This window comes from Neolamprologus multifasciatus, chromosome 17, assembly GCF_963576455.1.
Source record: "Neolamprologus multifasciatus chromosome 17, fNeoMul1.2, whole genome shotgun sequence".
NCBI classification, from domain to species: Eukaryota; Metazoa; Chordata; class Actinopteri; order Cichliformes; family Cichlidae; genus Neolamprologus; species Neolamprologus multifasciatus.
The window spans coordinates 19,437,683-19,463,530 of NC_140455.1; the positions used below are offsets into that span (position 1 = coordinate 19,437,683).

At 40.4% G+C, this 25,848-nt stretch overlaps 1 protein-coding gene across 5 annotated transcripts; it reads left to right on the forward strand.

The window, feature by feature from the left end:
- The first annotated feature begins 7,959 nt into the window (after positions 1-7,959).
- On the forward strand, positions 7,960-24,148 carry LOC146499310 (acyl-coenzyme A thioesterase 1-like). Of its 5 annotated transcripts, none has more exons than XM_085138176.1 (11): positions 7,960-8,191; positions 9,295-9,513; positions 10,125-10,224; positions 12,448-12,632; positions 13,062-13,222; positions 14,278-14,397; positions 14,527-14,612; positions 14,681-14,774; positions 14,886-14,966; positions 15,127-15,268; positions 19,155-24,148. In XM_085138176.1, exons 2-11 carry the CDS (start codon positions 9,321-9,323, stop codon positions 19,277-19,279), a joined length of 1,287 nt encoding a protein of 428 aa, XP_084994302.1. In that variant the 5' UTR covers positions 7,960-8,191; positions 9,295-9,320; the 3' UTR covers positions 19,280-24,148. The 5 variants fall into 5 exon arrangements, with proteins under 5 accessions (XP_084994302.1, XP_084994303.1, XP_084994301.1 ...); XM_085138175.1 differs by having other exon boundaries at positions 7,961-8,191; positions 9,308-9,513; XM_085138181.1 differs by lacking the exon at positions 7,960-8,191 and adding an exon at positions 8,370-8,727 and having other exon boundaries at positions 9,308-9,513.
- The last annotated feature ends 1,700 nt before the right edge of the window (positions 24,149-25,848 follow it).

The following is a 25,848-nucleotide window of genomic DNA, read 5'->3' on the forward strand; positions in this document are numbered from 1 at the left end:
GACATCATGAACTCACTGCTCCAGAGTTGACGTGGTTTAACCAGCAGACGAAAGGGAAAAATGAGCACTTCTTAACTGGTTGCTGGAGGTTATAGCTTGCATGGAAAATGGCAACTGGTCTGCAAACACTGGCTAACTAGCAGCTTAGCAACAACATTGGCTGGAGCCACCATGTTTCAAATGGCGTGACTTTTACTTTGAACAAACATTTACTATTTCCAGTTTGCACTGTCCTTTTTAAAGTTTTACTGTCACTCAGTTGGTAGTTGGTGAGTCTCTGCAGACATGTCACCATCTTCCATGCAAACAGAGGTGACTGTGGCAGCCAAAGTGACTGCAAGGAGGTTTTTGACAACCAGCTGGGGAACACACACAAACAATGAGTGTCACAGACGGGTTGGTCACCTGTTTGCAAAACCTCTGTATTTGTAGATGTGGTTTTAATTTAAGCGAGCCGCCTGTGAAACTGTAAAGTGATTGGCTAACACTTTGCCCATCTGACCAAACAGGAATTTGGCCTTTAGGTGAAAATTACAGTTGGGATCAGCAGGGAGTTCAGCAGGGATTTTAAGTCCAGGAGTGATTACCTGATTTTCAGGTTCAAATCTGACCCACAGTGTTTACTGTTACTGTTAGCACAAGACAGTTTTTGTCTCACACGTGGCACGTAAACGTGAGCTGCTTTTCTCTTAACAGCTGCAGGTGTTCTAATGATGCTGCTTTTCTGAGGTTCAAACATTTCTGACATTGCTCTGCAGTAACAATAGTAACTGTGATGGCGTGTTTTTGGTAGCTAAACAACAGACTGGTGCATGAATGGGTTTAACAGGAGATGGATATCGTGACTCTTGCATAAGGCCGAGATGCAGCAGGTGCAGCGGCCACTCACCAGATTTAAATGACTAAATTTATCAGCTCATGCCCAACAGCTGCCTAAGGACACTTCAGAAAATTACATGGGAATATTAAACTTCAGACCTTTTTTTTTCTCTGTGCAATATCTCGGCATAAGTATGCTTCTCATAAAAACACTTCAACAGGATTTTTCCTTTTTTTTTTTTTTTAACTCACGCAGGGAAACAGGAGTAATTGGAAGCAGGTTGGCTGCATGACATGCAACAGATGTCTGAAATTGAAAACAAATAAAAAGGTTTCAGCGCTTCAATCAAAGAGTTCATCCTGTGATTTTTGATTCATTCCTTGCAGGAAAAGTGAGAGCCTCCAGGCTGAAGTGAACCCCTGAGAGGTGGCAATGAAAGGAACTATAATTTCCTGCCTGAGTCAACTTGATTAGTTTGAAAGCACCTACAAACCAGAACTTCAAAAGGTTCCCTGTAGACATGCTTAACACTCTTGTTCCAGGATCACATCCCCCCCCCCACTGACCTCTTAGAGATGTGTTTTTGTCTTATTTCCACTGTGTAAACAGACACACAGAGCCAGTGCATGAAGGTGAATCTCAGATGAAAATTCAGACTGACTCTCATAACTCAGGACAGCTGAGGGGAAACAGGAATGCCAAAAATGCTTATCTTTACGCACCAGGGCCTCATATTTCAACCCAGGCTTGAGCCTGCAAATGTAAGGCAGCTCAGAGGCTTCATAGGAATCATATCTATGAAAACAAATCATAAAAAAAGAAACAGAGGGCAGACAGACCTATATCAGCAGCACTTGTTTTCCTAATTTGGTCAGTTGTTACCTGCAATCTAACCACAAAAGACATTTGATTTCATTTTAAAAATGTTCTCCAAGAAACTCTGGTAATTTATTCAAGTGAAGACTAAGCTTTTCCTTATTTTCTATAAGCTGTTCTAACAGTGGATGTTCATATTACCCATGGCCAAAGTTTCTAATATTGAGGTGATTGTGTGTGAGAGTAATATCTTTGAGACAAATGCGTTTCTACATAGGTTTTTTCTACTCCTTGTCTGTCTGATGTCATAGAGAGGGCACGTCCCTAATACATCCACAGACTCCCCACCTATCAGCTCTTTAAACTTTCTCTCTTTGTGGAGCAGCCAATGAGACGGACGTTTTCTTAAATGGGGAGGAGCTTAACCTGGGCACTGACGTCAAGTATAAGATAAAAAATTATTATTTGTAACTGTGGATCACACAAAGCTGCTCTAGTACAGTCCAAGAATAAAATCTAGAGCTGGAAACAAGTTTCTAGAGACCACTCGATATCAAAGACAGCAGCTTATAGCAGTCGACAACAAACTGCATTCTGTGCATCAACAAATGATGTTCAATTCCTTCTAATAATCTCTCTTTATTGAAAAGAAATTAAGGGGCCATATAAAGCTGCATTCGTGCAATTTTCTGAGAAAGACAAGTTTCTGACTTTAGCTTTTATTTCTCAACCTCTTAGCTGTATCTGGTGACCCTATTGAGGGACCTGACCCCTATGTTGTGAAGCAATGTGTATAAACTAAATGAAACTGCCTCCATATTGAACATTAATAGAATTAATACTGATGTATTAACAGCCTCATATAGTCACATAAATGCATTTGTTATAAATTCATGAAGCGTTTTACAATGAATGCTTGCAGAGCAATATTTGCAAAGCGGGCAGTAATTGTATATAAAACACTCAAACTGCTTGCTGTACTTTAAATCGTAACCACTGTGACAGGGTAAAGGGTTTGTTCACATGGTTACCGCAATTTCCTGTTCACTCTGAAGGCATTTCTACTGAGAATCAATCACCTTGTCTGTGGAGGACGCCATTTATGAAAGAGTTGAATGCGGGAAATCAGAGAAAGGAAGTGTATTATTAAAGGAAGGAAGCAAAGGTGAATGTGGAAAAGCAAGGCCGGTTTAAAAAAAAAAAGGAAGAAAGAAAAAAAGAAGCTGCTTTCAGCATTAAAGACATTGGGCGAGGCTACATCCTGTGGTGGTATCTTTGCACAGATCACCCTGACTCCATTTCCTTGAACTGTGTTCAGTATGTGTGTCCATTTCCTACACATTCTTCCCCGAAGATCTTTTTTTTTTTTTTTTTTTTTTTTTACAAATTTTTCATCTTCTGACAGAATTTCTGTTCCTGAAGAAAACAGAAAATCCCATCAGTGTGTAGAAATTATAGTGTTACAGTCCCAGATGATCCCAGGGTCAGAGCTGGCCCACCAAAGTGTGAAGTCTCTGTAAAAACACCAAAACACACAACAAAGAGTCAGTGATAGAGAAACTGTTAAAAGTCTGTTATTTCAGTTTAAGCAGAAAATCAGTGAGTCATCTTTGTATCCAACACTTATCTCTGAAAATGAAATGCTCGTGCAGGACCTCTCAGCTTCATGTAGTCTTATTATAATCATCTAGACTTATACCAAAGTAACAAACATTGACATAGATGGTGGCCACATACTGAACAATATTAGCTTGAATAACAGCTGGTGTTGTCATGTTAATAATGCCAATCTGGAAAACACAGATGTAGTCAGAAGTTTACATCAAGCTTCTGGCATAATTCTGGCTGGATATTTGACTACTCTTCTTGGTTGAATTGGCAAAATTCACTTAAATTGATCGGTCCCCTGGCATGGACCCAGCTCTATGTGCAATCCACAAATTTTCAATAGGTTTGAGGCTTTGGGAAGGCCCTTCCACAAGCTTAATGTTAGCCCGCTTTATCGATTCCATAACCAGTTTTGGTTATTTGAGATCATTGTCCTGTAGTGTCCAAGTTTAAACTTCTAGCTGTTGAAGTAGTCCTCCTTCTTCATTATTCTAAGCATTTTGTGCAAAACAGTCCCAGTGCATGATGCTACTACCACCATGCCTGACGGGTGGTTACTGCTCTTAGGTTTGGAAGCCTCATCTTTACTCCTTTAAGCATACCTGTTGTCATTGTGGCCAAATAGCTCAAACTTTGTCTTGTCTGAACATAGAACTTTTCTCCAGAAAACACTTTGCTTGTATATGCTGCAAGTATCATTCAAGAGTGAAGGTGTGGATTTTTTTTTAAGGACAGGCATCTTTACTGATCAGCTCTGTAACTTTGGATAGTGATGTGGTGTGACTGTCCACAGTGATGTGGAGTTCCAGCGGTTTCCAGGTCGTGGCAGGCTTGAGAACTGGTAGTTCTTGGATTGTTCCTGAACAAGAAAAGGGTGACAGTTTGGATTTTTTGTCCAGACCTTGGTTAAGTTGTGACACATCTAAATAACGTGTACTTACATACAGTTAGGGTTAGGGGTTAGTTAGTTGAACTGATGATCTTTGAATCTGCAGTTGTTTAGAAATGTGTAAATCTACAGTTATTCTTAGATCTTCTGTGAATTCCTAGGACTTTCCCATTGTTCTGATCACTCCAACTAGCGCTGTCAAGCCAATCCTTTTTTATGCTGCAAAGATAAACTACCAGTAGTAGTCAATCGTGCTTACAAATGAGAAGTTAACAGGCCTTGGCCTTCTCAAGTTAAAATACATTCTAGAAACCCTTATAAAAAGATTTAAGTGAGTGCATATAGAATTTAGCCTGTACATGTAATTTTGACCCTGTGTGGATTAGTGAACTTCTTGTTTTTTCAAAAGTCATTAAAGATGTATGCCGTACAGTCATTCCACCCTGAAACAAGAACAGTTCAAAATAACAATTAGAAGCTTAAAATTACCATCCAATGCCCATGTTGAGTTTATGTAAACCTCTAACCACGGCTGTACCTTTATTTTCTTCACATAGTTCAGTCAACTGGAGCAAGGCTCTGATGTCTGCAGGTTCCTTGGACTGTTGCATCAGTTCTATCAATCTTACTTCGTTGGAATAAGCATCATTGGCTGAAACACAGAAATGAGAGTTAGACCATCGAAGAGTTGCTGTGAGGTCAGGATCTGATCACTGTTGGTTTCTTACAAATGGACTCAGGCTGCAAAGCATTTAATATTTCCTCCAGGTCCAACACATGAGCTCTTGTTTTCTGCAATAAGTTGTCTTTGATTTGATCACGTATACTTATTGAAAACATTGACTGTAGAGGTATTGGTATAAAGATCTGTCACCTCTCACATTTTAACTGGGCATTCTAAGCATCACTGCAAACTGCCATATCAGGAGGTAATAACATTTTTAACCGAAAACACTTGCATTTTACTGCTGTGATGATCTGCCATATAAAAGGCCAAATGTCAGCCGGTCTGATTATACATAGGCAGTGGAAGATCCACATTTTGATTTATAACAACCTTTCTGACAGCAACCGTAACGAGTCCTGTGGAAAGACGCCCACATAATCTGATCAGCCCAAAGCAATCTGAGTCTGCTGCATCCTGTGTGGGTGCTAAAAGGGTCATTCCGTAGCTTCATTTAGGATCTCCATCATCACTTTGGGCAATTCAATCAAGCTTAAATCTGAAGATGCAGATGAGATCTTTCCAATCTGCTGCTTAGGGAATTTTTCCGGAACCCCACAGCATGAGAACTCTCTGGGTTTAAGAAATGTAGAAATTATCATTTTTTAAGGGTTCAACAGGTCACATTTACAAAAGAAAAAATATAAATAATTGACCATAATAATGTAGAAATTCAATAGTGGAAATAAGTTCCTCCAGAAAACAGCACTTCCAGGATTACTCCGCAGGTTGATTGTCATAGATGCCTGAGAATGCTGGTGCCTCTAACTGGAAAAACAAGACTTTTACTAACTCAACTTTTTGTTATTGATATTCTAAAAACAATAATAACAGTAGTAAAAACTTAGCCACTGTTGTGTCTACATATAACAGACAACTAACAAACGAGCAGTTTTAAATTGTATATTTAGGCTCTTTGTTACAAGCAAACACAATTTCTTCCAATTTATTTAGTTGAAGCTAGAAAAAATGCAAAAGCTAACACAGTTTGACAGATATGAAATAGCATTTTTTCACCAACAAGAAGAGTCCTAAAGAGCTATTAGCTGACAATTTTGCATATCTAAGCATGGTGTGCAGTGCGCCATTAAACATTTTTAAGGATGGTGGACAATTTGAGGACAAAAAAGAAGTAGCAGGCCTAAAAAAAACTATCTACAGCAGTTGAACATTTGAGAAATGGGAAATAATCCAGCAAGGATGTGACACAGGACCTGAGAGATGCATCTGGCCTTTCAGTTGATCCATCTACTGTTCACTGAAGCCTCGTCAGAAATTGTGTCAGTGGAAGGGTTGCTGTCAAGAAGCAATTCTTGAGTAAGGGAAACAGACATTAAAGGCTGGTGTATGTATGCAAATTTGATAGTTGTGGTTCAATCATCATCGGTGTACACGGAGGAGGTCTGGAGAGAGCTAAAACGTGGTGGAGGATCTGTCATAGTTTGGGGCTCTATTTAAACCAGAGAAACGTACCATCAGATTTTAGCCCATCTTACAATACCATATGGAAAACACCTGATTGTCAAAGGCATTAATTTTTCAGGTGGACAATGATCCCAAACACACCACCAACACAGTAAAAGCATATCTGGATAGAAAAATACATTGTGGAAGACTGTTAGTCGTGGCTTGGCCTCCCCAGAGCTCTGACCTCAACATTATTGAAGCAGTAGAGGATCATCTTAATAGAAAATTGAACAAAATGCAGAAACATCCAAAGAAGACCTTTGAATGTCCTTTAAGAAGCCTGGAGAATTGTTGTGTTTAAAAACTGTTTAAGGAAATTATAAGAAAGCTGCCTCAGAGAGTTCAGACTGTGCTGAAAGGTTGTCACACTAAATATCAACTTTCAAGCCCAGAATTATTTAAACTCTGTTTTCCCTGATATACTGCATTACTATGTATGTTTGCACATTTCAAGAAATCATTGCACTTATTTCCTCTTTTCAAGAGTTCAAAAGTTTTGCACAGTACTGTTTAATAGTACGTAAGTATGATATAATATATATATTAGATCTAGAAGGGGCACAGTGATGGACTGCATAGTAATACTGGTCCACATAGAAGAAAAACTCAGTGATTAAAAGTGGGTCTTAAACTGACAGGCCATCATAAAAATGTAGTTTTATTTTTCTGAAATATTTTCTGTCGGGGTAGAAAAGGAGCAACACTGCGCTGATACTTCACCCAAATCTTTGGAAAAGCCCCACAGCAAAAATAATTATGCGGAAAACAGCACCCTCTGGAGGTTATCAGGCGGAACTACAATTTATATCTGGTATTTGGTCAAGTGGTGAGTTTAAACATTCCGTGTATTTATTATTTCATGTACGTATAAATTTGTCTTTTCATAGTTTAGTGTCATTTTACATCTGTATTGTGTGTTTAACTTTGTTTTTCCATCAATTTGTGCTACTTTGTAATCTTTTAAAAATCTTTTTCCATTTTTGCACCATTTTACATCACTAATGGAAGACTACCACACTTTGTGGTTCTTTTGATCTTTTTTGCTAATATAGTGTTACTTCACATTTCCTGTCTCTTTATTTGCTTATTACATTAACTCATAAACTGTTGGCTGAAAGTAGAGGAATGTGTGACTCATGACTGTACCAGCTTCTAGTTTTGTCCATCATCTTTATTTATGTATAGGTTTTACTTATTGCTATTGTTTAGTTTAATTGTAGCACATAAATTATGAATATTCAGTAGCTGTAAGTAAATGGGGGGGGGGGGGGGGGACACCACTATTAATGAAAACTTTAAATACTTAGCTATTATTTGATAATTTAAATAGTAAAGACTGTGTTACCTGTTTGGAAACAAAACAATGTTTTAAAACTGCTAGCTGCCATTTGAGTGATTAAAAGGTAAAAGTAACATGGGTGCTGATATTCATGTAAGCGTGACGGCATTTAAGAAAATATGGAAGAACATAAAGGAGGATGAAAGGCCTTACTCCCCTGGCAGCCCTTCAGTGTGCTGAAATCAGAGTATATGTTTGTAGATTATCTATTACCCTGTCAGGAGTAAGTGTTCTTTCCTCCTGCATGTGCATTTACAATTTAATGTACAAATTTATAGTCTACGCCCACGTGTGACACCCCGCCTTAAACCCCGCCTCCTCTTCCTAGCTGCAGTCAACGGATCCAGTCGGTGTCCATTACTTTAGGCCTTTACTAAAATTCACGAACAACAGGGAGAAGTGGTGGAAATAATCGTCAAGAATAAGAGAGAGAAACTTGTCTCCACAAAGCGAACAGGTGGAACTTTGTCACACCCTGTTGGATCTAATTCAGGAGAAAATCGTCTCTTCGTGGTGTTCGTTTCGAAGGTAACAGAGGACAGCGGTTATTTTTACATGTGGTACTTGAATGTAGCACACTTAAACCAGTGGTTCCCAAACTTTTTTTGCTGGGCCCCCCTTTGTTTTACAAGAAAAAAATCCCCCCCACCCCGCGCGCGCTCACGCACACACGCACAAACACAAGTAATCTGCAGGTATAAAGAGCTAATACACATCTCCAAAATGTCAGGAGTGGTTATTTATTACAACAAGTGTTTGTGAACTAAAAATCACGAATGTGAGATACTGTTTGTCCGTGATTTGAAGAGCCCAGCGCTGCTCTCGACGCAGGGAAAACCAATTCTGCAGGGGAGACCTACCTTGGCACTTGTGCAGGTGAAGCCAAAGGGAAGATATGCTTCACCATATTTTCTAGTTTTTGGCTTAGAATGAAGTTGGCTTGGAAACATATTCAGCTATGCTTCATCTCCTGCTTTGCGTTTGTGTAGGCGCCCCATGCTAGCAGTGTCCAAGCGTTTGTTTTTTCCCTTTTCATGCCGCGGCGGGCCCCACACTTTGGGAAGGTCTGTATTAAACTGAGACTGGTTTTTAATATAATTAGGGGAGTTTACTTGGGTGGTGGCCCAACCGCTGACTTTTAGGGTGGAGTTGCACGCTGGGTCTTGGGGTCCTGGATACATTTGCACGTACCTGCAGCCGGACTTTAACAGAAAAAACACTACCTTCAGTTAGGGTGAAAAGTTTATCGTGTTCCTACTTGTCAGACACAGAAATGAGCGCGCTGAGGTGTTTTAGCTTTAGCAGAGGGGCTCTGTGGTGTGTAAGTAGGCCTCACCTTCAGCAGCGTACTCCTACCAGCCGCAGGTGGGTTTCTGCCTGACTGCTTTCTGTTTCCAGTGCAAGAAGGAAACAGCTCAGGCAACACTGTGTATTTCCAGTACGAAGTGTAGTTGGATGAGTTAAACACCTGGAGTCATCCAGCTAAAGCAATGGGTAGTGCTCAAGGGACATGAAGAATACATGAAGTTAATGACCTTTGGCCATCAGTACAGTTCAGAACATGAACTTTGAACATGAACTTTGAACATGAACAGGAACTTTATCCTGTCTGTGTTACTCAGTTGTCACAGTTTCTCTCCACAGACTGCTCTCAGCCATGACCCAGGTCGTTCCTCCGATCCTCTCCGTCACCCCGAGTCGGGCTCTGGTTGATGAGAAGTTTAAAGTGTTGGTGGAGAATCTTCCTCCGGGATGTCCGGTAACCGTCCGCTCCCTCCATCAATCTGAGGACAAGCACGACTGGGAGGCTTACGGGCACTACGTCAGTGACCACAGTGGCGTCGTGTCAGGTGGGCTTCTTTGTTTTCCTTTTTACCAATACAAAAAAAAAAAAAAACCCAAGTACCTGAAAAGAATAATAAAGTAAACCAATGAACAGATGCATAAGAAGCTAACGTTAAAAATTATATTTGTACATTCACACATAATTGCTATAATCAAAGTCATATTTAGTTTGTCCATTTATGAAGCAGGAAGCATTGAATCCATTCCAGCTCCTTTGGTGTAAATCAAAGTGACGACAGGTAATCTGGAGATGGATACCTGCAGCTCATTTAGGTTGCTCAAGTAGTCCAGCTGAAGGCTTCCTGTGTCCCAGAGTCTGACATAATGCAACAGATGTACTCCAGTGGGATTTTTGTTTTTTTTTTTCCTCTACATAATCTTTAAATTCAACCAAATACTTTTTGGTCTTACTTTTGGTATTACTATTACTTTTATTATTTTTTTTACATTTTTAACTAAAATCAGTGAGTGTTATTGAAAAAGGTGTTTTACTTTTGATGTTTTTGTTGCACATGTTCTATTGAACTGTAAATGACATAAAAAAAATGTATCTCACTTTTAATAAAGCAAATAAAGCGAAAAATAAATCCCCCCCCCCCCCCCCCACCCCTTGCAGTATCAGAAGATTTAAGTTATGGAGGCACATACACAGGAAAAGAGCCCATGGGTTTGCTGTGGAGCATGCGGCCCGTCCCGGGCAGCCGCCCAGGCCTCAGGTAACACATTCAATCTTCTAGTAAATCTCGTAGCATGGCTCTATAAATGACTTTTAATTACTGGATCAAAATTTGTACTCCAGGCTTTTTCCCCAGTGACATCATCGGTCTGCATTAAATCCCAAACAGCAAAGGTAGTCTGGACATACTTCTGTCCAGATGTGTTACATATCTAGATAGAAATATGTCAATTTGACGACTAATCTGCCAATTTTTCTCTGATTAATCGATTAGTCAACAATTATTTCAATAACTCTTATCACCTTTTCCTGTGGGCAAACCTCCTGTTCTAGGCTCCAGTACCTCACCTGCTCAAGACTGCCCATTTGTGAATATCACCCTGTTGTCTCATCCCACAGCAAATTAAAATAATCACTCAGGAAACATATGAATTATTCAACAGGACTCTCAGATTAAAAACGAAATAAATACAAATGTTAGGTAATAAAGATTAAAGTGCTAGAAGTATTTAAAAAATAAAAATGCTAAATGGAACCTAAATGGGTTCTGCACATAAGTTCAGTTAAAGCTTCAAATTAAATCAAAAATATTTTATTTTCTGGAATTCACGATTGCAGTGATATGCTCTGGAGTGACGCTTGCTTTTGAGATGATGTTCCCAGCTGCTGATAACCATGCTGAAGATGCTCTCGGTAATGACTTCAGCTATTTGAGACATGCAAGAGCCTATGAGCTATAAGACAGTGTAGTTACTCCTGTTTAATGGTTTACTATCACATTTCACTCATTAGCTAACAAAACTGAACTGTTTTGCTGCTCGCACTATGCTCTTTGTTAGTATTGAGTGCAGTCTTGGCAGATGATATAGGCGATACTGCCCCCATAGCTTCCTGTAGTATATTGCAGTTACAAAAACACATTTACCTGATTTGAAAATATCATTTTCAAATCAAATATCAAATATCGCTTGACAGTCCATTGATTTAGCATTGTGGCCTCACTCAATCCATTCGACAGCAAGTCAGCTACTTTGTTTGTTTTGTTATCTGGTTTTTAAGTGATAACGTATAAACTCTGCTTCCAGGTCCAAATTACTGTGTTTATTAAGGCTGTAGTGTTTTTAACATGTTTAAATGTTTTGTATCTTCTTCTATTTAATCTGAACAAGCCCCTAAAAAAAGTTGGTGATCACTTTCAGCCTGCCTCAGTTTTTGTTACCACTGTTCATTTTAAAGCCTTACGATGTAACCACAGCAGTATATTAATGACTAACCTCGTATTGGTAAATGGTAAATGGACTGATTCTTATATAGCGCTTTTCTACTCTCTCGGAGTACTCAAAGCGCTCTATACAACATGCCACATTCACCCAATCACACCCATTCTCACAAGCACTTTATCTACACTTAGTGCTATCTAACTACATTCACACACATTCATACTCCGATGGATGCATCGGAGAGCAACTGGGGGTTAGTATCTTGCCCAAGGATACTTGACATGCAGACTGGAGGAGCCAAGGATCGAACCACCAACCTTCCGATCAGTAGGTGACCTGCTCTACCTCCTGAGCTACAGCCGTATCCACAATACGGCCGTATTGTGGATGGATTATTACTACAAACATAAAAATCAATGGGAAGGGACATCTGAAGATGTCCATGTAGTAAGGTCTAAGATATGATGGGGCCTGATCACTCAGGACTTAATATATGAAGAGAAGGATTTTAAACAACTCTAAATGTCACAGGAACAAGAAGCTAATACAGGTGAATCTTTCAGTGATCCTTGGTAGTTCTTATAAATGACAAATCTTCCTCACACACACAGCAGGTGGCTCTCTCCATAGCAATGACAATGTATGCCATGTTTTGTGATAGTATTGCCTAAGGGAAGCAAGTATTATGTAAATAATCTAAGGAGCTTGAAATGAAAAGAGCACAGTCCAGAGATGGCAAACTATTATCCTCTGTATCTTCCCTAGGGCTTAATACCCGGGACTCACCCCCATTTGATCTTAGAACTGAAGAAGCTTCATGGATGAGAGGTGAAACATCTTCAGCACACCTAAAGAAGCTCAGCTGCTTTTCTTCCCAAGCTCCTTAGATTACCATGATCTGGATGACAGAGAACCTACACAGACCTCTAAAGTAAATAGTATCGGTCCTACTAAAGAACCCTTTTGAACTCCATAACTAACTTTTGCTTGTGTCGGCTACTTTTTGTTTAATCTGTCAGGTAACTCATGTCATTATTGGCCAGGTTAAGGAAGATGAATGTGTGCACACCCATGCTGGTCACCATCTCAGTCCACAGTGGACACGAGGGCTTCAGGGACCAGGCCCCTCTAGCCTCAGTCCTCACAGAGAGATGGTACATGGCCCCTGGCACCCAGAGGATCAGTATTAATGAGCAAGGAGTGCAAGGGACTCTGTTTATACCTCCAGGTACACCTGCAGCACCTGAAATGACACGTTTATTCTCTTAAATATGTATTTTGTTGATTTTATTTTTTCAGAGTTGCTGGGGTTTTTCTTTCATAATGGTGAAATGTAAATTTAAAAAATCAGTTCTGCTTTTCCTTAAAATATATTCTCATATTAAACATGGCTAAAGGTAAAAAAAAAAATTAGTCTGTGTACAAGTAACATGGAAAAAAAAAAAGCAAAAGCTCAGGCTTCAAGCTGATCTAAATGCTGTGGCATTGAAACATGCGGGCAGGGCTTGTGTGCCTGGTGTGACCATATTAGTGAATTCCTCTCTTTCTGACAATATACAGATCCAAGAGTAGGAAGAAAATCTACCTGATGTCCGAGTTTTTAGCTCGCAAGGATGACTTGAACCAAAGTAATTTTGTCCTGTTTGTCTGACTTCAGGTCCTGGACCGTTTCCTGGACTGCTGGATATGTGGGGAGGTGGTGGAGGGCTGCTGGAGTATCGTGCTGCCTTGCTCGCGTCTCACGGTTATGTTTCTTTGGCGCTGGATTACCTCGGATTTGACCAGGAGTCTGAAAATTTGGAATTGAAATACTTTGAGGTTTGTGTGACAGATCGCCATCCAAAATTATGAATTAAGGCGTTCCAATCACTTTCATGGCCACAGGTGTATAAAATCAACCAGCTAGGCATGCACACTGCTTAATTCATAAAAAGAAAATGGGTTGCTCTTAGGATCTCAGTGAATTCCAGCATGGTACCATTATAGGATATCAGTTGTCACAAGTCCAGTTGTGAAATTTTCTTGCTACTTAAATATTTCACACTCAACAACCGCAACTTAGCCATAAAGTGGCAGGCCTCATGAAATCACAGAGTGGGGTCAGCAGATGCTGTGGCACCAAGGTTGCCAACTTTCTGCAGAGAGGGGATGGCCCCTTCTTGAGCCTACGTGACTGTGACAAAGTAAGGGTCATAAAGACATAGAAGAACTGGACTGGCCTGCACAGAGTCCTGGCCTCAACACCCCTGGAATGAATTGGAGCGAAAACTGTGAGCCAAGCCTTCTTGTCCAACATCAGTGTCTGACCACACAAATGTGCTTCTGAAAGAGTCAAAAAGAGAGTCAAAAAATTCCCATTGTCCCCTCTGACCATTAGACTTTTCTCCAGAAGGCATTTGTTTTGTCCATGTGGGCAGCTGCAAATTTCATTTCTTGAACTTGGACCCATTCTTTCCAGTATTGGTCAATTCAGTGAGTGCTGTCAAACAAATCCGTTTTAGGCTGCAAAGATAAACTATCAGTTGTAGTTAATCATGATAACTTACGAGAAGTTAAAAGGTCTTGACTTTGTCAAGTTAAAGGACACTCGAGAACTTTCAGGTCCCCTTATTAAAGATTGAAGTGAGTGTATGTAAATATATGACCCTGTGTAGATAAGAGAAAACCCAAAATAAATTCAGACTTGTGCACCCATTTATTATTGTTTAAAGTCACGCATGTTGTACAATGATTCAACTCTGGCAAAAGAACAGTTCAAAGAAATCATTAAAAGCCCAAAATTACTCTGACATTTATGTCCATGATGAGTGTTTGTAAACTCCTCATTACATCTTTACTTATTATTTAATATTCTAATATTCTGATCTCTTCAGACGGCGTTTAATATTATTAAGGACCATCCTCAAGTGATGCCAGACAGAGTTGGAATTTTTGGTCTTTCCCTCGGTTCACTTGTTGCTGTCACCTTGGCAGCCTACAGCACCATTACCAAGGTCAGAGTGCGAGGGAAATGACTTAAATTTCCTCTTCTTTTACCTTTAAAGTAGACCTTAACCCACTGACCTCTTTCTTACTCCAACTGAGGTATAAATCAAATTTCGTAATTTGTCATTTCATTCCAGCCTTGTTGTATTGTTTGTATCAGCTCCAACCACTATTATCCAGCACAGGGGAGCACAGTCGCATCCAGGTTTGAAGGAGTAACCAGGTGGGTCTGTGTTTGTCGGTCCATTAAATTATTATTGCTGTTTCGTAATTACTAATATGTTATGACAGGCAGCTTCACAAGGCGCGTGTGAATGAGGACAACCAAGTGATCTGGAAAGATGTTGGTCTGGAGTTCATCACTGACCCCTCAAACATTGCCAAAGTGAGTGCTGGAATATACTGCAAACACCTGCATGTTAAATACCAATACAAGTCAGTGCTGGACCTGTTTTATTATTTGTAACATTGTTTTAAAGGTGTTTTTTGTTGACAGGTAGGCAGAATTAACTGCCCGACATTGCTGGTTAACGGCTGTGATGATCAGAACTGGCCCACAGTGGAGACGGCGGAGGATGTGAGGTCACACACACTCACACAAATGCTGAGAGCGATGGATGTCAAGAATACTGGAAAGTTGGCAGTTCTTGTTTGAGTATTGTGAACATTGTGTGAGGGCCAAATATAAATGTGAACATTAACATACAGTTAATTTAAGGTTGACCTCTGACCCTCAGGTGGCCAGGTTGATGCGTGAAGCTGGAAAGGAACACCTGTTGAGCAGATTAGCATATCCGGACACCGGACACCTGATTGAGCCACCGTTCTCACCTCATTTTAGGGCTACAACCTTTGTCATACGCAGCAGTAAAGAAAAAGGTCAGATTCCCACACCTGTACAAAGGCTTTGGCCTCACTTCCTGTTTCTTACCTGATACAGATTCTGGTCATAATAACAAAACTTCATCAAGTACTATAATACACTGCTCAAAAAAGAGAGTATAGCATCAAGTCAAACTTTTGGGATATTGATCTGTTCAGTTAAGTGGTAATTAAAGACTAAATGAAGAACAGGTGTACTAGACAAGCAACAGTGAGACAAACGAATGGTTTTACAGGTGGAGACCACGGGTATTTTATGCTCCTACATAGTGACACCAGTTACAGGGATGTTTAATCACTCTGACCTTTTGTCTTTTTAACTTTTTTTCAGTAAAACAGCTGCAGCCTTTGTACTTTGTCATCAGTTAACTTTGGAGTTGGTACAAAAACCTCCAAGATTAAATAAGTGTATTCAGCATTAAGAGGGAACATATAGGGTATCACTGGGTGGTGTTGAGGTCTGAATCTGAGGGCAGCTCCTGTAATCACAAAGAGAAAAGCATCATCTCAAACTATCAAAGTTTATCCCTCAAATCTAAAATAAAGCTGTTCCTTGCCAGTCCTCACACACTGATCTGAAGTTCTGCTCTTAGGTTTTTTTTACTTTCCTCTGACAGCTGACATGGAAACTGTTCAACATAGGCAATAATTTATATGTTATCTAGTATAATATTAACCTTTGAGTGGATGGTGCTTTTTAAACAGAGGTCTGCAAAGATACCTGGGACTCTCCACTCTCTGATCTTAGAACTGAAGAAGCTTCTCAGGTGAGAAGTGAAGAGTCTTCAAGAAACTTAAAAAATCCGCTTTTCTTTCCAAACTTCTTAGAGTACAATGACCTGGATGAATGAGAACCTTCACAGACAAATCTACCTCGTTTCCTCAGCGCAAATCTTGTGGAGCTTGTGTTTATCCTCAAAGCGACTGATGTCATTTAAAATTGATAAACGAGATTTAAAACAAGGGAGTAATGGACACCAAGCAGCAGATCAATCAGCATAGAAACAGGCTGTAAGCTGAAAGAGCCAGGCTGTAATAATCTGTTTCTAATGCTCTATTTTTTAATGTATGACGTGTGGCTTAGGTTGTTTAGAGGACTTTGTGCTGGGCATTGTCTTAAAATGGAGATAAAGAAAAATTTATTTTTATTTGCTGAGGTGGCTGTAGTGGAATCACCAATTTCTAAACTGCTAAAAACAAGTCTTTGTCTCCTAATGACATTTGGGGCATCCTGAAACCATTTATTATATCAACGTAGAACAAAACATTACAAATAAATTTACTCGAGCCTATACTCCATAACACCCGGGATTGATTATTTAATGATCTCCTCTGTGTTTGTCACAATCTTCACTGACTGCCTTTGACTTTCACTACAGTCACACCACTCGTCACATCGTGAGGGGAGGATATTTGGCCATTTGAGCAGATCGGTTTTAGGACTATATTACTGAGGTACACAGGTACCAGTCCATGTGCATCATTAACTCTGTATTGAAGGCAAAAAGCCCAAGTGCTCATTAAAACAAAACGTTTGCCAATAAAGTACTCTGGAGTTATCTGTCCATTGATCCCTCCTTTTAAATATGTTAAATCGCATCAGTCAGGGTAAACAGAAACTCCAACAGATTTGTGCTGAGGAAATGAAGCATACTTGCTTATTTTGTGCAGAATATTGTGAAACTGATTATGACCAGTTAATGTGGGCGGATTCCTGATTTTATGTTACAAAAATACAGATAATTTTTTCCCCTTTATAAAACAAAACAATAATTTCATTGTTGTATGAATGTAATTTTGATAGATATATGCATTTGCACAAGATGGAGACCTTTTTATTCCAGCATCTTTAGTAAATCAAACCTTATGACCAGTGTTGGTCAAGTTACTTGAAAAAAGTAATCAGTTACTAATTACTGATTACTTCTCCGAAAAAGTAATCCCATTACTTTACAGATTACTTATTTTCAAAAGTAATTAATTACTTAGTTACTTAATTACTTAGTTACTTTTTAAAAACACGATTTACAACCTGAATAGGTGATAAAGCGATAGATCTTTCAGCCCAATTCTACTTTTTCTACATAATCCATCATACAAAATGTAATCAAATGGAAAAGTCTCTTTTTAAAACTTGTTTTATTAGTTTTAATCTTTTAACTTTATGCATCAAGCAAAAATTTAATTATATGCACCATTCTCTGACTGGAAGAAATTTGTTTAATATTTAAACCTATTTTCTGTACATTCCAGCACATAAAATAAAACATTTGTTGTGTTTACACTCAGTCTTTCAAATAGATGCAAGTAAAACACAGCAGAAAATAAATAAAGTCAAAGACTAGCGGTCCTTTTGCTCTATTTTCACCTGTAATGCCGGGCTCACACTGTGCGATTTTTGGCCCATTTTGAGACGACTTTTGAGTCGGTGCGACCGTTTTGGCGATCGGCCCGATTTTGGCCTTCATCGTGCGTTGTGCATCGTGTAGTATACGTGGGGTAATGAGAAGCGATTAACACCTCACGACCAGCTCCCGATCATCAATCGCTTGGTCGTGAGGGTGTCACCGCAGTTTCTCACACTGTGCACGCGCAAACACAATTGTCAGCGAAAAAAGCTTTGGAAAGCTCATCCGAGCCTTTTCGATGTGGCCTCACAAAATGATCACAACCACAACAACCGTGAAAATAGTTGGATAGACATTGCTGCTCAATCACAGCTGTCTGATCAGTGTTTTTCATTAGCAATTTAGCAAAGTTGATGGTGGTGGTGTGCGTGTCTGTGTGAGTGAAAGACAGAGAGGGAGAGCGAGCGACAGAATTTCTGTTATAACCTTCATTTTATGGATGCACAGTGTAAGCACTCGGGTCGCATCAGAGCATCGGGTCATATAGTGTGAGACCCTGCATCGTGACCTACGAACTTCTAACCCCTGCGAGTCAATCGTACAGTTTGAGCAGGAGCTGAATCGCGCGACTGAAAAAATCGCACAGTGTGAGCCCGGCATAAAGCAGGAGTGGGGTAGGCGGAGGTTTACCCTGGTGCAGGTGTGCCGCAGCGGTCAGTTGAAGAATCCGCGAGTTTCTCTGTGAATTTCCCATTATGTGGTAGCGCACTCAGTGCTTGCTTGGAAGTTTAGGGTTTTGGTTTTTTTTGCTGTAAAAAGAAGTTGTCTTCCCACGCACAACGGACACTAATGTTTTTGTCACTTTTTATGGAATCAAACTTAAAGTAAGATCAGTACTTCAACGCTTTAAACGCTGCACACTTATACTCTCTACCGCACTCGATATATTATCCATTGTTGATCTGCACACAGCTGTTGCCACGAACATCGCACTTGCTTACGTCACTGTCATGAGACATTCTCGCCAAAAAATCACGGTTTTAGTAACGCAGTAACGCAGCGTTCCTACAGGAAAGTAATGGTAATATAATTACCGTTTTTGCAATAGTAATCCCTTACTTTACTCGTTACTTGAAAAAAGTAATCAGATTACAGTAACGCGTAACAAGTAACGCGTAACAAGTAACGTGTAACAAGTAACGCGTTACTGCCCATCTCTGCTTATGACACACTGTCGGACAGATGACCATTCAGTGAAAATAACGAATCAACACGTGAGGCATCATTCTGAACACAAAGAGTAGAATACGTAAACAAATCTAATCGGTTAAGGTAAAAACCTGAGCACTGACTACTCCTCTTAGCTAGCTAGCTAATGACATTAATTACTGATTCGCTTACAAACACACATTTAACTTAAGAAAAAAGTGCAACGGTACTGCTGGTCCTTCCTTCGATAAGTCCAGTTTGCTGCAGAAAACGTCAGGCTGACAATGGACCGTTCTTTATTTGTTGTGTGTGTGTGTGTTTTGCAGTGATATTACTGTGGGGAGGACAGACCAAACCTCACTCTGATGCTCAGGAGGACTCCTGGAGGAAGATTTTGAGCTTTCTGCAGTTTCACCTGTACTGTGGCCCAAATCTCAAAGCAAAGATATGAAAAAGGTGCATGATGCTGTTCAAAAAATATATACATCATGGGGTCAGATCCGACCCCATTGGTTTACTAGGGAAAACATGGGGTCAAATTTGACCCCATGGGTTCTCCAGGGTTAATTAAATCATCAGCATTGCTGCTTAATCAGGTGTAACAATTAAGTTTAACATACAGGCATCCATGAAAACAGAATTTATAAAATTTAACAGAGTTAGAAGTTAACAGGAAGTTAGCTCGCTAGTTTACACCTAAACATTTCATACCATGTTTTGACTGAGAGATTTTTGAAACTAATTCAAACGTACAGCTCTGCTAACACTTCCAACATAAATAAAGACAGAAAACTAAACAGCAGTGGCGTTTGCAGGGTTACTGAAGTTGGACTACCTGGTATATAATGTTGTGCTACGTGATTGCTAGCGACACAGCTATGTTAGCATAACATTAGCACAGAGAAGCTGGAGGATGAACGCCAGCTTTTTTTCCACTCGATAAAAGTTAACGTGAGGGATTCTGGTGGTCAAGGACAAATGCAATCGCATAGCAGGATGCTATACACGGGCCAAACTTCAGTCAGGGGAACAACTGAGATTATTCATCCACAATACAAGGTTAGTTATTAATATACTGCAACAACATGGGAATAGAACAGCTGCGAGAGAATTCAACATTAATGAATCAATGTTACGGAAGTGGAGGAAGCGCAGTTTTTGGCTTTCCCCATATTTCAAAAGTGCTTCATGTCTTTGCTACGACTGTCGCCCTCCATAATTTGCAGATGATAATGGTTTTAGCCGCTGCGATGCTTTCGACCAAAACAGGCGCAGCTTGATGACATCATCAACATGCGCTATCGCGAAATCTCTTATCGTTGGCCAAATTTACATAGTTTCTATCGCAGGGGCGCTAGAAACCTAGGATTAGAGCTTTGGGGGTGCTGAGCACCCAGAGAGCTGTCCAGCCAGGCAAGATAAACCATACTCGTCGCGATGAGACTTCTTCCCCGTCTCTGTCAGTCCCTGCATCCTTAAATGTCTCCAGTTGTCCCGTGTTCCCTCTGACTGTCTCTTTGGTGCATTTAAACCCCTGTTCCTCCCTGTCCTCATCGTCTATTGTCTTCATCTCCATTATCAGTCATCATAATTTTACCCTCTCTGTGCAAGTCTGCAAATTTCTTTATTAAATCATAAGATTCTTAAATTCATCAAGTCTCTCTGTGCCTGGGTCCTCGTCACAAAACATGACATCACTGTTTTGTACATTTTAACACAATTTAATCCCCACATTTGGGAAGGAAAGCAAAACACCTTTTTGAAAAGTCTCTAACAAAACCATCAAATCTGATAAAGGTTATTTAAATGCTGCCAAAGAAGAATGGATTGGAATTTTAAAAAAAAAATACATATCCTAACCTTAATTACTGCGGGAGAATAATGAATGATGCTCATAGTGAGTAAAAAGTAAACTGAGTGCATTTTTTGGACAGAGATTCACTTTTAATGTGTATGTATAATATAATACAGATACATAAAAAATACACTTCAAAAATAGAAGAGTCCTTGAAATGTACAAAATATTATTAAAACATTTAAAAAATTGAGACACCTTGGCCTATGGTACAATGTATGAAAAGATGTTTACTGCAGATACTACTATGGTTCTGCAGATTTTTTCTTTTCTTTTATCCTATGTCACCTCACCTTGAGGTTGGTAAATCTGTCTATCACATTTTGGTGGTCAAGTCTCTCAAGCATCTCTTTCTCAACTGACATCACAGCCAGGTGCTGGAGTCTGCTTTGACCCATGGTCCTTCTCAGCCAGGTATGGAGCTGACTCAAGACACTAAAAGACCTTTCACAGCTACAGCTGCTAACTGGGTTTGTTAGGGCAACCCGAATAACGGTTTTCAGTGTGGGGAAGATCTGATTATCCAGAAGATTGTACAATGTTAACATATCTGGAATGGCACCAGCCTCACTCTTGAGCTTCAAAAAGGTTTTGGCAACCGTGACTTCCTCTGACTGAAGTTCAATATGGTAATGCAGTGCCAGGGCTGACAACCCAGTTTGTTTTGCAGACTCTGTATAGCAGCTTTAATATAGGGAGAACACAACTTCCAGATTGTATGAGTAAAATTAGTTGTGTTTTTTTTTCTTTGCCAGTTTAACAGTTTCTGTTTTGCCTGTTAGCATTCCCTGTCTTCTGTTTTCTTACCTGGTTCTTCCTGACCTTGTACTTTCTCCTCAGGTTCCCCTCTGTCCTCTCTCCCTCTTCGTACTGACAATCATACACAAATAGATTGTATTCAATTAGATTAAAAAAAATACTATTAAGATCACTAATAAAAAAGTCCTCTCTCAGTGTACTTTCAACCAAAAGGCAAATAACCAAACCACATGTATATCTAATAAATCCAACATTATTCTTGATTGATGGATCATTTGATCTTACACTTTTACCTAAACGTGGCTCCTTTTTTTGAAAAAACTTCCTCATATCCATTATGAACCTGGCTGTCTCTCTGTACGCACACACACACACAACAGCCAGTTAGCTAGTTAGTACCTTGGGTTCAATATCGGCACATATGACAAAATAACCAGTTTCTCTCATTCCATTTCAAACAGGACAGTGGTAACAACAGCAGGCTACGGACAATGTTAAGTTTTAGATTTTAAATAAGCTATATACATTTAAATGGGAGCAACAGGACGGTCAAATGTCGCTGATTTTACTACAGAGCAGGACGGATTGTAGGGTAGCAAACATTGTCGGGAAACACGTTTTCAACACTGCAGGTTACCTGGTGTAATGTTTTTCAGCTAAAAAGAAACATGGTCTGACTCCTACCTAACTATATAAAGAGTAACTGAAGGTTAAATGCAGCCAATATGTCCTGTTTTAAGCCAGGCACTCACACCTCCGCTCCGCTGCGTCTCAGCCACCATCGCTCTGGCAGCAACGGCGCTAGAGCCAGAGTAGGGGAGAGGCGAGCTGGAACAAACCACTTTGGGAGAGGGGTAGGGGTTATCTATACGTTTGTTGTTAAAATGTTCCATCTCAAGTACAGTACTGTATGCTTTTTATATTTTTAGTAGTGTGTCACACAAACAGCAAATATTGTCAAAAAAAAGTAAGAAATCTTTGGGGGTGCTTTGATTCATTTTGGGGGTGCTGAAGCAACTGTTTTTCTTGATTTGTATCTAAAAAATAATTTAGCCCATTTGAGGCCCCTTTGTTAAAAGCCCACTTTCCTCTGATTGGCTAACTTCTGGAAACCAGCTGAGGGGTAGCACCCATAAATTTGTTAGACAATGTATGTTACAGATTTTTACAGATATCTATTATTTTCCCTGTTAACCAAAAGTAGCTCACTTGCTTCCCAATAGAAAACCTGTTTGGTTAGATTCACAAAAAATTATGATGTTTTTGGGTTAAATTGTTATGGCTGAGTTTTGGTTTCCCTGTTGCCACGGCAATGCAATTCAAATCATGCTCTAATATGTTACAATAGCAGCACTGATGCCCAGATTTGACATATTTGACAACATAGAAAAAGTTTTTTCGAATTCCATGAATTAGACATTTTATAATTCAAGTGGCAAATAGACGAGTCTCGTCTGTGTTTTGTTCTGTAAAATCAACACCCTACAGTATTAGAGAGAAAACCCCAGCTATCAAACTATCCTGTGTGAGCAAGCACTGGGCGACAGTGAGGAGGAAAAACTCCCTGTTGACAGTAATCCAGATGGTGGATGTGCTTATTGACATATTATGTACTGTCTCCCTCAGTAGATGCTGTTAATTGTTTTAGTTGTTATTATGCATTAAACAGTGTTTGTTGATCTTGAAGCTTCATTCACTCAAAGGTGTTTTTTAATACAGGCCTCAATGTCTCTTTGTGTATACTTATATACTCAAATAACACCAAAAAAAAAAAAAAGAACTTGGGGGCTGGCTTGGCCCTTGATCTTGACACCAGGAACTGACTTCCAGTGAAAGCTTTCGCTGATGTCATGTTCCTTGATATACAAATGCCAAGTAACTCATCAGCCTCTCAGAATACTGAGAAATGTTAATTCAACACCAGTGAAATTACATTTATTTTTATAAAATGTGATTACAGTTTAGATATGGAGGGCCCGGAGTGTCAAAATGAATGAATTAAATACACCATTAAATAATTGTTTCATTCATTAATTAAAATTATATTTAAAGGAATATTTCAATAATTAAATGCCCATTTATTTTATTTAAAACATTTAATAAATTATTTATTCAAATTTAATGTAATTAATGACACAATTCATTACGTATTTAATAAATGACACATTGATTATTTATTTTACATTTTTATTAATTATTGAAACATTTAATTGTTTAATGATGTATTTATTTATCATTTTGCACTTCTGACCCTGCCGCTGTGTTCTTGAATTTATTTTATCTGTCAGCCTCACTCGTCAAAGTCTAGATAATCAATTGCTATGACCTCATGGTAGTGTGGACTTGGGGCAGCCAGGTATCCCAGAATGCATTTCAAAACACAAGCAGCACTAGTGGTGGTGTCTAAAATGTAAGTTTTATTAGGGCAGGTTGTCGACATAGAACATGTTTGTAGTGCTCTGATGTTTTCAGTTGCTAGCTTTTTTCTTTTTTTTTTAACTTTTTTTTTTGCTTTTTTTTGCCTGTCCCGTTTGGCTCTTTTGCCATCAGAATTATTGTCTAAAGGCGAAGAAAGATGCCCAACGGATTTTCTTTACCAAATTGACCATCCCAGCTTTGCCGTAATGGTCCATTTGATTCACCTTTTATTATTTATTTTATTTTCACTTGCTGAATACGGGACAGACTTGACTGGGGGAAAGAAAAGGGAGAAAGAAAGAGGGAAAGAAAAACAGTTGAGAAGAGGGACGGGGAGAAGGGCAAAAAACAAAAACCAACAGAATAAGCAGAAAAAAAAATACATATATCGATCACCTGGATCACCTGTTGAGAAAGAAAAATGAAAACAAGCAGAAGAAAACGAGAGTAATAGAATAAACAACATCACAATGATATATGGGAATATGACAGTAAATACTAAATATTAAACATTATTGTGCAGCACGTAAGATCGACAGCACAGTGTGCTTTGAGGTAGGAACCAAAAAGGGTGTAGTTTGTGTGTGTGATCACCCGTGTGTACACCTGTGAGCATGGACGCGTTTGTTTTTAAAAGGTTCCTTCATGTAATGATCTGCTAGAGGGTGTGGGGGGCCACTGCCCCGTCCTCCAGGGCATGAAGCAGGTATGGAGGAGATCAAAACTCCAGACATCCAGAGGCCCCCAGAACACAAGAGACCAAGGAAGACCAACAGAGGGGCAGCCGTGCCACTGTTCCAGAAAGAGCTGAGGAGAGTCCCAGATGAGGGGTCACTCAGCAGCCACGGAGCAGAAGCCAGGGGGGGTTGCAGTGACGTGCCCGTGAGCTCCGCCGGCAGCCAGCTGTGCCTGAGTGACCGAGCCCCAGGCCGAGAGGCCGGGGGCACCCCACCTCCGAAGTGGCCCGAGCGAGCCCCAGGCTCCAGGCCCCGATAAGCAGCCGCCAAGGAGTGAGCCGGTGTGTACCTGGACGCCCATCCCCGGACACAAAGAACCACCAATGCACCAATGTCTGAGGGAGTCCGCCCCCGGCAGGGGAAGTGGTGGGGGGAGATAGGCCTCCAACCCTTGGAGGGCCTGAGATGTCCTCAGAGAGGTGGCGTCTGATACCCAACCTGACATATAGACACAGACATACAGGCACACACAGATACAAACATCCATTCCCACCCTCATGCTCTCATATGCACTTACTCCACACTCAACCAACATGGAGACAGACATAAAGAGACGCTGTACACACAATCACACTCCCCAAGCGTACTCTACAAACTGGGTCTAGGTACCCTTGCCCCTGGAGGGGGGAACTGCACCCAGACCCAGGTGGTGCTACCCTTTTCCCTGCGGTGGGGAGAAGCAGACCGCCCCGACTCCGCAGCAGCAGGGAGGCCCCACATTCCGGACCCCAGTCGGACGGTCAACTCCTCCTCTTAGCCCCCCCCCCCCCCCCCCCCCCCGCTCCAGCAGGCCGCAGAGAACGAGGGTGAGAGAAGACTCCTAACCTCCCTCCACCCGCTCATTGTAGTGTTGATGTATGTGTGTTCTAAGGTGCATTTAAAACCCAGGAGGGCATGGAGCTACCTGCCAGAGAGCAGCAGGTAAGCGCATAGTCCCTCCTGCTAGCCCTCAATGTCTACGTGTATTTAAAATTGAGAGGTGGGCAACGACGCCAGGGGTGAGGTGTACACCCTGATGGTAATTGGGATTCCGTGTAGCGTGCCCACCCCCAAGATCCTATATGTATGTGTGATGAGAGTGTGAGTAATGTGAATGTCTAAGTTGTGGGATAAAATTGAGGCAGAGGCAGCCAGAAGGGGACAGAGGGGGAGGTTACCTCCTCTGCACCCTGGTGACACACCCCTACTCCAAGGCCCTGCATGTGTGGGTGGTTGTGGTGGAGCGGGAAGAGGGAGGCAGCTGGAGATGGG

What these genes read in the sequence shown, in the direction of transcription:
- LOC146499310 (XM_085138181.1), top strand. Translation starts at nt 8,660, where the DNA reads ATGCTAGCAGTGTCCAAGCGTTTGTTTTTTCCCTTTTCATGCCGCGGC. An exon ending in GGGCCCCACACTTTGGGAAG is followed by an intron (nt 8,728 to 9,307) that starts GTCTGTATTAAA and finishes TTCTCTCCACAG; the next exon opens with ACTGCTCTCAGCCATGACCC. An exon ending in TGGAATTGAAATACTTTGAG is followed by an intron (nt 13,223 to 14,277) that starts GTTTGTGTGACA and finishes TGATCTCTTCAG; the next exon opens with ACGGCGTTTAATATTATTAA.